This window comes from Enoplosus armatus, chromosome 5 (genome assembly GCF_043641665.1).
Source record: "Enoplosus armatus isolate fEnoArm2 chromosome 5, fEnoArm2.hap1, whole genome shotgun sequence".
NCBI classification, from domain to species: Eukaryota; Metazoa; Chordata; class Actinopteri; order Centrarchiformes; family Enoplosidae; genus Enoplosus; species Enoplosus armatus.
In genome coordinates this window covers 18,480,152-18,493,842 of record NC_092184.1, presented here as the reverse complement: position 1 = coordinate 18,493,842, position 13,691 = coordinate 18,480,152, and the positions used below count along the sequence as shown (strand labels likewise).

At 40.9% G+C, this 13,691-nt stretch overlaps 2 protein-coding genes across 2 annotated transcripts in view; one reads left to right on the top strand and one right to left on the bottom strand.

Moving 5' to 3' along the window:
• Window positions 1–299: 299 nt before the first annotated feature.
• bcl7bb (BAF chromatin remodeling complex subunit BCL7B b) lies at window positions 300–2,681 on the bottom strand. Its single transcript, XM_070906245.1, has 6 exons — window positions 2,569–2,681; window positions 2,011–2,086; window positions 1,816–1,900; window positions 1,509–1,667; window positions 1,063–1,166; window positions 300–935 (listed from the first exon to the last, which is right to left on the bottom strand). The coding sequence occupies exons 1-6, from the start codon at window positions 2,679–2,681 to the stop codon at window positions 864–866; spliced, it is 609 nt and encodes a 202-aa protein (XP_070762346.1). The 3' UTR covers window positions 300–863.
• A 3,091-nt stretch (window positions 2,682–5,772) lies between these two features.
• The window catches only part of hip1 (huntingtin interacting protein 1), a 43,159-nt gene continuing 35,240 nt past the window's right edge, over window positions 5,773–13,691 (top strand). Inside the window, exon 1 of the mRNA XM_070905412.1 lies at window positions 5,773–5,889. Within this exon, the coding sequence (XP_070761513.1) occupies window positions 5,773–5,889 (117 nt within the window). The remainder of the gene's footprint in view (window positions 5,890–13,691) is intronic.

Genomic DNA, 13,691 nt, shown 5'->3' with positions numbered 1-13,691 from the left:
TGTAGAATATAAATTAGAGGCTAGAGGTCAGCTGATGGCAATAAAGATTATATGATCTATCTAACTCATTAATACTAAAACACATTTTAATATTTTGATAAAGTATTTATTGAAAACTGATGTGGCATTCATTCCTCTTTGCATTATCGAATTAATTTTGAACCCATTGTCTGGACTCCATTTTGAACAGGTCTGATTAAACAATAGGGCTGGCCTTCATTATACAGTACATGTGATTGCCATAAGCTATTGTGATAAATAAATACCAACCTTGCAGCACCAATGAACTGAAATGGAAATAAAAAGTAGCTTTTATTATGGTTTACGACATTCTCGGTTATGAACATGGGCAAATTATATCATAAATATTAAAAAAGCATTTTATTCTTGCATGTGGTAAGCCAAAAGATCTGTTCCAGAAAGGGCATCGTATTGAAAACAAAATGGCACATCTAAACATCAATCTGCATAAAGCTACATATTTAACACTTTTTCAAAATGGCCTGTAAACCTCAAAAATAAAGCAATATAATATAGAAACATGCAAAAGTAAAGTTCAACTGCATAAAGAGTAAATCAGAAACAGTTAATTGCCTAGACATTTACAGCATGTGAACTGAAATACACACTGCCTGCAACAGCAGTGAGTTGCCACACAAAGCTTGGAAAATGAGAAATCACTTAAAACAAGACTTTAACCTTTAAAAGTAAACAAAGATTTTGCAGTAAATACTTTTTTTAATTTGCTGAAATGTGACAATCGTGGAAATATGTCGAGAGAACCTTAGAATCATTTTGAAAGCTTAGCTAATTTGACTGAGAACAGGTATCGTGTGCATTTTAACAAAATTATTATAAATAAGCTATCTCAGAACAGCATTCTCTCCTGTACAAATCTTCTTTAAAGGTGGTGCTCCTGATTCATCCAATTCCTCCTGTTGAATAAAAAGGAACATATTAAATAGGTTACTTCAATTTGCAACAGACCCGAGAGATAAGAATTAAATTCCTATTTAATCAAAAGGTTTTGTTCTTCCTTGAACCCATTTTCAGAGAGTGAACCTGTGCGTCTGGGGTGCTCCGTCTGACAGTTCCTGATGAAAGAAGGTCCTCCTTGATGAGAGTAGGAGGCTCATCAGCCCCCTCCTGTCCTGAATGAACTGGCTCTGCATTCACAAGGAAGAGTGGAATTATATCATCATTAATGCAGCTTTGACAGTGAAGGAGTACAGAGACAGCACAGGACACAACTAAGCGATGCCATAGAGATATGTAAACGTTATTGTTATTATTTATAATTGTTACCACTGACCAGATACAATGGGACACAAGTCTGGTTTTATTGTTGGGCCGAATGATTAACAGAGGCGGGGTTCCTTGTCGTTTAGCTCTAGGATATCATTTTATTCATGAATACAGTATCTGTTGTGTGTACCTTTTGTTTTTTAAATGACAGGAATAATGTACGAAATTGAGTGAAAATATGCCTCAGAGAGCCATCCACATACCATCCACACTCTCCTGACCCAGCATTGGTGGCTGCGAGTCTTCAGTTCGGAGGCTGGAGGTATGTGGTGGGCTGACCTGCTGTGAGCTGGAAGTGCTGCTGCTGTTATCCATTTTAGGCTGGTACACGTCTGACAGAAAGCTCTGGTTGCTGTTTTCATCTGAGGCGGAGAGCACAGGAGTCGTGCTGAACATCGGGCCACAGGTTCAACTCTTGCAACATATTTCTTTTTCTTTTTTTTTTTACCTAAACACAACATAATGCATGCAACAACGGCTCCAGTATTTTATTAAAAAAACAAAACTCACCAGTGAAATCCAGTAAAGAGTTAGTGTTTTCCAGGACATCTTTCAGACCTCTAACCTCTCCACCTGTGGATTTGGTGCGATAGATCTGATAACAAAGAGGAGATTGTCAAATTAGACAGTTTACTCATTAGCTAGATTCATTACAATAAATCCTTGACAGCAATAGTGCATTTTTACATGGCAGAGGCCACCCACCTGCTTTGTTTCTGTTACTGGCACCCACTTGAATATACGTAAGGATGTGTCTCCAACTGTCACCCATTTCTTCTCCCTTGGGATGAAATTAGTTTCAGAAATTGTCGAAAGGAGCTCAGCGTAGGTCTACACAACACTACACCATCTGCTTTCATAGCATTAATCTGCAACAAGACAGACAATATACATGCTCGTGTCTTCTCTGTCCACAGCAGAGATGACAGCTGATCAAATATCCTATCATGCTCACTGATAGCCATCGTTTACGTGCGTAAAAATCACGGGACTGTGTATCGATTATTTTCAGTGTAATGTGACAACAGGACAGTCGTGTAGATTACAGCGCGCTGCATGTGAGGCTGTGGCCATATTGACAGCTCTCGGCGGAAAAAACTCGGCTGGCCCCGCCTCGCCTGTCAATCCGTGGCATTGATTGGTCAGCAGCTCCGTCAATCATCTAACTTTTCCGACTGAAGTTTGTTGAGCGACGCAGCAGATATCAGGCTACAGTCTACTAACACATTCCCCTCCATATTGTCCCCCAGACAGCCTACATACCATTTGCGCACTTTCTCGATGGCTGCCAGGACCTTTTTAATGTCATCTTTAGCCCGACTTCGGGTCTCAGCGCGGCCTGATCGTCCCGACATCTTGATGCTGTTATGATTCATCTACAGATGCATCTGAAAACTTCAAGACCAAGCCCCAGTCCTCCGTTACAGTGGTAATCTCGCGAGATTTCATCGTCTCAGTTTTTTTTGAGGCTTCATCCTCTTCAGTATACCCATACTGTATGTACTGTAATGACAGGCTGGATTTATTTGGTGTTATTTATGTATTTATTTTCTCATTATATATTTATTCATCTTGGTTGAAAGGGAAGTTCCTACTTACAGTTATTGAAAGTGGCATTTACTCAAGTACAATTTTGAAGTACTTCTATTTTACTTGAGTATTTCCATTTTATGCTACTTTATACTTCTACACCACTACAATTCATCATTATTGTACTTTTTACATTTATGTGACAGGTGTAGTTTCTAGTTACTCTCCAGGTGAAGATTTTACATAACAATAGTGCATTGCTAAAGATAAAACCAGTGGTTCCAACCTTTTTGGCTTGTGGCCCCATACAAAAAAGACACATATGGTTGGGGCCCCTTGTCCCATTTCAGATGACTATTGTTAGCAACTCCACCAACTAACGATTTCCCCTCTAATCTTCTCAGATGGTTTCATTAAAATTATTGTTCGAGGCCCAAAGAGGTAAAACTCCTATAGTTATACATAAAAAATGAACCACATTAATCATCTCACACACACACAGCAGATTTATCTTGTGACTTTCTGTAGGGGCCCCGAACCCCAGGTTGGTATCCACTGGACTAAACTACCTAACAGTGAGCTAGATAAAGTAGCTAAAACTAGCCCCACATCGAGCGGCTACAACAGTGAAATGCTTTATAGGCATTGAAGCATCAGTATTAGCAATCTAATAATGTGATATATGATAATATGTTTGTCACAGGGGCTGGTTTTAAGAAATGAACAGTTTTACTTTTGACACTTTAAGTGCATTTAGCTGATAATACTTCTATACTTTTACTTAAGTGGGATTTCAGATGCAGGATATTGGCTTGTAATGGAGTATTTTTACATTGTGGTTCTACTTTAGGATCTGAGTGCTTCTTCCATTGTAAGTAGTAAGTAAGTAAGTAAAGTTTATTCAGTATAGCACCTTTCACAGAGTGAAAAGAAGTGCATCAAAATAAAAAAGATGTCTATTTATCAGTTTGATTTAGCTGGTCCTCCTGTTTTCTTTGCTACTCTATATATATTTTGTATTTTTGTGAATGTGGGAAACTGGATTTGCCTTTGCTACTGTGTTATTTTGACTAAAGCTTTAATGTAGTCTAGTTTTGACTTGTGGTTCCCATGTTTGACCAACAGATGGTAGCCTTGAGACATGCAGAGCAAACAGGCTCCTCTTCCATCTAAGACTAAGAGAGCAAAGGTTGAGTCTGTTGCATTTTTTTTATTCATTAATTAAAGGAATGATCACTGACAGGGAATAATCCTTCGCTTGTCTATATCCTCCAGGAAGTACGAGAGCAGGATCAGCTCACTGTAACCAGCTACTACCCACTCAAAACTCACAAAACAGATCTGAGTGGACTGTGTGGTTTACAGTGGTGTAGCCCCAGGCAAAACCCTTGTAAAAAAATATTGGTGGTGACACAAAGGGAACAAAATGATAAGCTCTCCCACTTAGCAATCAATATACCGTATCGCAGATCAGGCAGTGTGTTAAGTGACGCGCTTCACTGACAATGTTTAGTGCCAGTTTATTGTTACTTGCACTAAGTGGTGCTGGCACTGATCTGGACACCATAGAGGATCTCATTTCTTCATTTCCTGCAGAGCTTATGGCATCAAGTACTGTATTGTCAGTGGCTAGGAATTTTAGGTTCATTGGCAAAATGTGATGTTGCACATAAGACATTACAATTTATTCAAACTTCTAAGGGTTCCTGTTGGCTTTATTGGCCTCATGTAGCAGCCTCGGACTGTGGCTCTGTGTCATTTATTCATCATGTTCCTCATATTCTGATCAAAATATTTTAAATTAAATAGAGTTAACCCTTTCCCACATCATATAACTATGAGATTGTCAGAGCAAATAGGCAGTGATTGTGATATTTACCATTAAATTATTGCTGCCTATAACAACAAGCATCATTTCAACAACTATGATAAACGCCAGTTGTGTTTTTTGTCTTAATTTACTTCTGCACTATCATCTACAGCAACTATCTTATAACATAATAATATGTGTCATGTCTGAGATATAGACTGCTGACTTCTGTTTTTTGGCTAGAAAATTAAAATCACAACACATCAGTGATATTGTGGGCGGGCCCTGCAGCAGCTCCAGCCAATGGCAGACAACACTGGGAGGAGTCAGGGACAGTTGCCAGAGAAAATACCCAAATAACGGCGACGCTTATCAACATGCAGCTGAACGGTGTGCTCACACCTGCAGCAGAAGTTCGTACACGTTTCTCTGAGGACACTGTGCGTAAAGGCTTTTCACAGAGGTCTTGTGTTTTGTGCAGCTTCCTGCAGAACTGAGTTATGTGAAGACAGATATTTAGGTCTGTAAATTTCCCGCTATTTGTTGCACATGCCACTTCTGGTTTTTGTGAATGTCTTCTTGTCCTCATTACTAAAATGCAATATTTTAGATACAATTCATCATGCATCATATTGCTCTTTTAACATTAGAAATGTGAAATAGAAAAAAAATAATTGAAAATGTCACTGGTTGCAGTTATGCATGTATGTTAATTAGTAACAAATACTTATGAACTATGATTCATATTGTTAAACATATATGAGGCTTTACAGTGTACAGAGTTGATCTATTTCAAACAAACAGTCGTGTTTTCACGCAATTCCGCTTTTAATTGACATAGCACGTAATTCAATAGGGTCTTTATTTTGAAAAGTGAAAGCGGAAGTGCCATCTTCCTCCAAGCCTGTGTCACTTGACTCTGGTGCCGTACAGGCTGCTCCTGTCATTGACTGGGGTGGTGGACAGAAAGGCCAAATGAGCCAGTGAACGGGGCGACGAGTCCAGCACAGCATGGACTGCTGCCCGCCATAGTTAGTGCAGCTTTTATTTTTTAATGATTTTTTCTAGTCGTTTCTCGGTGGAACGTTTTTTTTTCCCCCTTTCGCTGCTGCGAAAAACAGACGACAATGGATCGAGTGAAAAGCTCCATGCAGCAAGTACCCAACGCTATCCCCAAAGTGATCCGACGGACTGGAGGGGCCAACAGCCTGGAGCTGGAGAAGGAAAACTTTGAGAGAGGGCAGGTAGGGAGCAGAGGGCTGTAGGGGGGTCACATTCATGTCATAACATTATTTCACTGAAAGCGTGGGATGGAGGTCCTGGCTGAGAGCCGCTTTATAAGTGGGAGGATAATAGTCCTGCCAGGATGTTTGCTGTCAGCTTCTACATTCAACCATGCATTGTGAGATTGTGTCTGAAGTGCCTTCGGGATTCATTTTTATTTTTGACACATTTAAGAAATTCCTCCAGTTTTGATACTTAATTTACACTGTGCCTGCGCTTGATCCAGATTATGGGCTATTCCAGTGTAACTTTCCCTGTTGTCTGTCTGTGATCAGCAGAGTTACACCAGTGAGTCCACTGTACAACAATAGAGCTGTTGAAATGTAGGTCAATGGCCTTTTGAATTCAGATAACTGTGCTGTTTATCTGTAGGATAAACCAGACAAGAGAGAGGCACGGTGAAGCTCTGTGGAGCCGTGTCATGTATGACAGTCAGTCCTTCTGTAGGCCTTCAGGATCAGTGATGATGATGATGATGATGATGAGGTGTAAAGTGAGACCTGCCCATGTTAAGGCAATGGAGATCAGGACTGAATGTATTTGTCTTTGTTATGTTTAGTTTTATGTTATGGCTGCTGCTGAATAATGAATCCCGTGTAGCTTCAGGAGCTACATCTGACTTTGCATGTGAGCATATGTATGTAGGCTGCTGCTATGCCATGGAGCCTGCTGCTTCCTGCCTGGTGGTCTCCCCTCCTCTCTCCCCAGACCAGGCACAGGGGAGGGGAAGGGGGGAGAAAGTAGGTCAGATGAATCAAGGCAGCCAAACTGCCGTGGTAGTGCTGCAACGTGCTTCTCCCATTTACAGCGGGACAGTCAACACAGCTTAAATGATGCACACAGCAGGTATTTGGCAATTCTTGGTCTGGATGGTCGCGGAGAGTTTACCCACCCACCCTGCCTCCCCCATCCAGGATAGCAGCAGCATGGATTAGAGGCTGGGAGAGACGCATGCGTGGCTTTATGTGTCCCGAGCCAAGCCTGGTCACTAGGTCACTGTCAGGCTCCTGAGATCACACCCTCTGGAAGTGTGTCAAGGCAAAAGGGTCTCCAGCATCACAACATGATACCAGCTCATAGCTTCCTCCCACTTCTTGTCATTGCATTGAGTTCTGATAGCGCGTTGTGGCCAGTGTGTCTGAATGGAGGATTCATTTTGCCCTGCTCTGACAGTTTTATGCATTAAAGCTTCCAGTTATCTGAGATCATTTAAATGGAGCAAAGAGCTTTGGATTTGATCAGCAGTGAAAATATTCATGCAAGATGAAACAAGCTCAAGTTTGATTCTCTATTAGTTACCAGTGTCCCAACATGTCTAGACCACAGCATGACACACTCAGCTTTTGTTCTCGATACTAATGGTATTTTCTGATTTGCGTTTTTTGAAATCACTGATTCAGATTTGTTAGTAGTCTTGCTGTTTGTGTTTGCTTTTTTTTTTACCCCTTGCGGCTGATTTTTGACTGGGGATCCAGAGCTGTGGCAGGCGGTGCAGGAATCAATGAATCTGCTGTCTACTTTACAGGGGATCAGCGAGAGATAATCTCATCTGATCTGTTGTGCTCTAAAGCTGCCTAAATCTGCTGGGTGTCTGGCTTTCACCTCCTGTCTGTCTGCATATCTGTCTGTCTGCCTGCCTGTCATCTCCAATAATTTTAGCCACTTGGTGAAAGTTTAATGTTTACATTAAGTCAATGTTAAATATGAAGTTCTTCCATATCATTGTGACAGCACTACAACTTTTTGAGTGGCTGAAGTTTGTTGCTATCAAAATATGTGTTAACCACAGAACTTTTGTAATCATTTGCACTGCATGTAGAGCAATTTGTGTAGAGAGACGACTGCCAGCAGTATGACAGTACAAAGGGTGAACAGTCGATTATACAGTTTGTCATTCAACATGCAACCTGAACTCAATATTCTACAGTTACATGTGAATATGAGCAGTGTGCGCTGCAGACTAGCTCGACTTTAAAGCCATAGTTGTGTAAAACGCTGATTCTGAGAAGTGCTCGCCTATCTCTCTGTTGGGTAAACAACCAGGGTGTGTTCAAAATCCTCTCTGTCATAGTGTCCACACTGGGTTATAAAAAGAACGAAACAGGGCAGCCAGATAGCACACAGCGCTTGCTTTTAATGACATGTTTCGCCTCATAATAGCAGCTGACTCTTTCATTTAGAGTTTAGGGATTTAATCTTTGGTGTATTTGTCTCGAATGTTATTGCATGTTTTGGTTTCTATTGTGTTCTCAATAGCAGTAAGAAAAACCAACAAGTAAATAACAAGTTAGTACTGAACACTACATATTTTATAATCTTTATCTTAACGCTGCCAACTCTCTCCAAGGTTGCAAAACAGTCTCCGAGCTGTCAGAGGCCAGAAGAGGTTTCTCATTTGAAAGCTGGTGTAGGTAGTAATCTCTGGACCAATATGAACCATAATTAGTGCTTGTGGAAAATGTCTGGGGCACCAGTTCCTCAGCTGGGACATGCAGCGTGAGCCCCTGAGTGACACCACACAAAATAATGAAGGCCTTGAAATTAGACTGGCTGCCAGCCTCTTCCTCCTCTTTCACTTGTCCACACGGAGGTCACTCCTGTTTGCCTCTGTATTTGAGTGAATGTGTGTTTGGCTGTCGGTCTGCCAGTGTACAGCAGTGTCTACCAACCTTTTCCGTTGTTTTCTGATTGAACTGTCAGAATTATGGTCGGTTTGATCAAGTTTGCATTCGTTCTATTACCACTTGTAGCAGAAGCTGGACTTTTCAACCATTTATCCATTACCTGTAGCTATTTCCCCTTTTAGCGAGTAGGCTATTTTTTATCTCTATGTTTAAACCATTTGTCCTTTAATTTAAGCTAACTATTTCAGCTGTTTATCCATTACTTTTAGCTAAATGAACTATTTCAGCTTTTTATCCATTACTTTTAGCTCTGTTTCAACTGTGTACCCATTACATTTAGCTAATAATTTCGACGGTTTATCCATTACTTTAAGTTATTTCAGCTGTTTATCCATTACTTTTAGCTAGCTTCCTGTTTCAACTGCTCTGCTCGCCTGTTAACTAAATTTTGCGCTTTCTCTCAATTGCAACACATGGTGTCTTCAGAAGTGATTTTAATTAAATCAAATATTAATTTCCGTTTTATCAAATTAGTTGACCTCCTCATTAATTGTCTTATGTACGTCTGGTGTACAAGTACCCCTGGTTGGGAATCCCTGGTGCACAGTATGCGTGGACCTGCACTACTGGACACCCCTCGCCCCCCCTGCCCTGCACCCTCTTTTAGTGCTGTTTGGTGCCCTGGCAGCTGTGGAATTCAGGGGAGGAGCGGGGCCGTGGCCCTCGGGCACAAGCAGGACTCAGCAGGGCGGACTTAGACAAGAATTTTTTAATCACCCTGTCTCTCTGCCTCTCTTTCTCCTCTGTCTTTTGTCTTTCCCTTTGCCTTGTTGTTCTCCCCTCCATCGCTCATTGTCTCGAGTCTTCCTTCGCGTCTTTTACATCCTGCAATTCAAAATACAGGGAAGTTATGGAGGGATATCCGCATACATGCAGTACACACACAGACAAGCATGAAAGCATGAAAGCGAGACCATTAAAAGCACTGAGGCAGCAGAAACAGCAGGCGGTGGTTTGTGGCCTCATTGCACAGACTGGCTGTAGAATAATAGAGCTGGACATGAGTGACAGGTCAGTAAGTGGAACAAAGTGCACCGATGAGTTCCTGGCGGCATTAACAATGGCTTTGATTTACAGATTGTTTTGGAGTTCTCTCTGTGTTTTACAGCACAGTAAAGCGGAAAGGGAGAGAGACAGATTGAGTGTCGCTTTTTGTTTCACATGCAGCAGAGGTCAAAAGTCAGACTGAAACCTACATCATCAGTGTAAGCGTGCGGTATGCAAATTAACCTGCTTTTAAATAATCATACGAAAACAATACAGTCCTCAGCTTTGTGACAGAGTACATTCTGGGTGATGTGGTTTAGATAAATATTACAACATTATTATGGATGTTTTCTGATCTCTGTTATGGCGTCTGTTATACTTTTAGCTAGCTAACTGTTTCAACTGCTCTGCTAACTAGATTTTGTGCACTCTCAATTGCAACACATGGTGTCTTCAGAAGTGATTTTAATTAAATCAAATATTAATTTACATTAGAAAAAAATGATTCTACTAAAAGTTGATAAACAATAACATTGAATGACTGTTTTTGTTGTTACTTAACGGAATATGTGAGAATGAAAGGGAAAGCTTATTTATGGCTAAAGTAACCACAAAGAACGCAAGTAGTCTTGTAGTCTGATAGATATCTGAGCCTAAACTCTCTGCAGACCTGCTTTAATGCTGCAGACCGCCTAAAGTCTGATTTAAGACTCCTATAGCATATACAGATGGTGTAAACGTGGGATTTTGCATTGGGAGACAAACAGACAGCCTGAAACACTACATGACGTAACTTTAGAGTCAGTCTTAAGTGAGGGGAAGAGACGGCTACGTTTGAGGACTTTAACCCCTGTGCTCAGGTTTTAGCTCGTTTGCTCAACACAGACCATGTTTTGGCTTTACAACTCAACAGAAATGATCCAAAGGGCATTAATGTGGATCACTTTCATTACTACAGCTACTTTTTTGAAGTTTTACCTGATAGAAAAAGTGTAACTTGACATTAAGAGTCAGTCATCTTTTTGTTTTATCACAGATTTTTGTCAGGACTTACATTTTTTAAATAAAATAAAGCATAAGAAAACCTTTAAACACAAAGAGGCATTTAGAGTTTATGCTGTCAACATTGCATGAAGACATTTGTGATGTCTGATTAGTTAACTTTTGTCTCCGGCACTAAATGTCAAACATAGTTGGAACTTCATCTACTTTCTTGTCATCTCCTCTTGTCCTTCACCCTATAAATCTGTGAGACTCGAGGAAGGAAGATACTTGGTCTCACCAATGCTTAACTTTATTTTGAGAAGCTAATTGGAATGGAAATGTGGTGTTTTTAATATTATACACACCTGTGTTAAGACAAGAACTCAAACTCAGATATGTCCTTTTATTATTTTATTCCAGGTTGGTAAACTTGTATAAAGGTTTTTATTTGCTGGCTGAGTGAAAAGCCGGGCAGAGAGACAGAGTGGGACTGCTGTATGTGAGAAATGCTCTGTGAGGCTGCCCTCACAATGAAGGGCCCACGCCGTACCAGGAAGTGAAGAGACTCAGTCGGGGAAAAGAGCCGGCATTGTCTGGAGACAGACTGTTTATGTTGAGCAGCCTGGAGGTATAATGTGCAGCCCCGATGGTATAATGAGTAGCATATTGATTATTGTGGCTGGCCTGGCCTCGGCTGGTCAGCTGATGTCCTGTGATTGTATAGAGAAGCCTTTTTAAAACAGTGGCCTGGATTTTAAAAGTGGACCATGTGGGCTTATTGTTTCTGTTGAGAGTAGCATTATTATGCTTTAATAAACCAATTTACATTAGAAAAAATTTACAATAACAATGAAAATGTTGGATCTTTAAAGCCCTATAAACCTGGACTTAAAAGTCTGATTGGATAATTAAAAAAACACTTAAAACTCACCAAATTCCTCTAACATGTCATTAAATTCTCGCAAATACAGTATATTGCACATCAGTGTCGTTCTAATTAATTGGTGCACACTTTATTAGGTACATTATACAATCTAATGCAATCCAGTACAACAGCCCTGCCACATATTCTACCTTTATGAAGCTTGTAATTACAGAGAGGTGTTAAAGTAACTATATGTTTATTACTGAGGTCACAGTTAGTGATGGTGTTGTACTGGACTGCATTATATTGAAATGTGTTTCTAGTATTGTAAACGGGGTGGACAAAACATTAGAAACACCTCTCAGTATAATGCAGTTCAACACCGCTGCAAACTATAACCTCCATAATAAACATATAGTTAATTAATACCTTTCTGACAGTGTCAATAAAACATACTTTTACAGGTGTACTGGATTTAGTTGCCACTGAGTGTATACTTATGATTCATTATAATTGATAAAACACATTTATCAACACTGTGTTGTGTGTTGATTTGACTCAGTCCTCTTTCCCAGCATGCAGCATGGAATGGATCAATACATTTATACTGGACATACTATATATATATATTACAGCAATGCATCGCACCTCATGGCCTCCATCACACTAAATCTGTGAAATGTCCCTGACAATCCAGCATTTGTTACATGCAGGAGAATGAACTGATCATGTGGGTGGTGGTTGGAAACTTTCCACCCCTGCGAGGGACACGATGCCTCTAAGGTGTTGAAGAGGTGGGATGGGAAGTGCCAGCCACTTGTCCCTCTGTGGCTGGGTCCACATTTACTAACTGTAGTTGGTGTATTTATTTATTACAATTATGATATAAGCTGTGTTATGGTAGATTTTAAACTTAAATGTGACAGTTTTCTAATAATAATAATAATAATAATAATAACAATGGCTATGTCATTTTATTATTTACACCTGTGCTTTTCCTACTGTGGTGTGTCAAAATGTCCTCTGTGGAAAAACCTCTATTATAAAACATGTACTTACTTTATGCACCAGGCTCAAACAAACACAACTGTACTGCCTGGAACACAGACAGAAGATTGTGGTTGACGTGGTTGACAGTCTCAGAGAAACCAGATGGGGGCATCAGTTACCTAGAATTGCTCTCATGGTGGAAGCTGAGCTTTTTTTCCCTCCCCTTTTCCCCTTTGAAACTTTTTCAAGGCTTCATGTGTTTTCCATAAGCACAATATCACTACACACATACACAAACACACACACACACACACACACACACACACACACACACACTCACAAATAAGACCTGAAAGTAATCCACATCTGAAACAGGCCTCATCCCTTTAAAAAAAAACAAATGTGCGCTTACTAAAACATTTGTCATGTTTTTTAGATCAATGTGTTTTTAGTGGTGTTACAACAATAGACATTTGTGGTTATGGTCATCTTTTGTGTGTGTGGTGTTGTTGTGGGGGGGTTTTCGGGGGGTGAGCACACACTTTTTCTATGCAAATTAATCAATAACATTGACATCACAAGAGGAACATCCTCCTAGAAAATGTTGTCTTTATTTTTGTCTTCTGTTGTGGGTGAGATGAACTCAACAGGTAAAAATCATTTCTCACCACACAACCGTCTAATGAATGGAGCAACAGTGGAAACTCAGCTGTTTTCTTATTTCCTGCACACACACACACACACACACACACACACACCCGCCCCCTTCACCTCCCCTCTTGCAGGACCCCCGGCGGTCCCCGGACCCCAGCTTGGGAACCACCGGGTTTGAGCCATCCCACTCTGCAGGCTCCATGCTACTATTGTCTAACAAGAGAGCGGGCTATTTGCAAAATAAAGGTATCCTACTGCCTCGCTCTCAGCCGCTATGTCGGCTGGTACATACAGGCATGCTGGTTTTGTTTTTTAACGCGGAGCAGCGCTGAAACGAGCCGGTGTTATCAGCGGTAGATCTCCTGCGTTTGTCCTCCCAGACAGCTTCGGCTTCTCGGCGGTCGGATGCTGGAAGCCCTCGCCGACAAGGGAGCACGTAGGGCTCGCAGAGAAAAACGAGAAGGGACGCGGAAGGAAGGAAGGAGGGAAGGATAGGGGAGCATTTTAATACCAAATCGGGACACATGTTGAGCTAAGGGCCCGCTCCACCTCCCCCCTCCCCACCTTCTCCTCCCAAATGCATTTGTTGCCTCAACCG

Bases quoted from the DNA above. Each gene is read 5' to 3' on its own strand.
- bcl7bb (XM_070906245.1), bottom strand. From the start codon at position 2,681: ATGAATCATAACAGCATCAAGATGTCGGGACGATCAGGCCGCGCTGAG. The intron at 1,668-1,815 runs GTGAGTTTTGTT...TCTCCGCCTCAG, and splicing joins CTCTTTACTGGATTTCACTG to ATGAAAACAGCAACCAGAGC. The intron at 936-1,062 runs GTTCACTCTCTG...TTTATTCAACAG, and splicing joins GGAGCACCCCAGACGCACAG to GAGGAATTGGATGAATCAGG.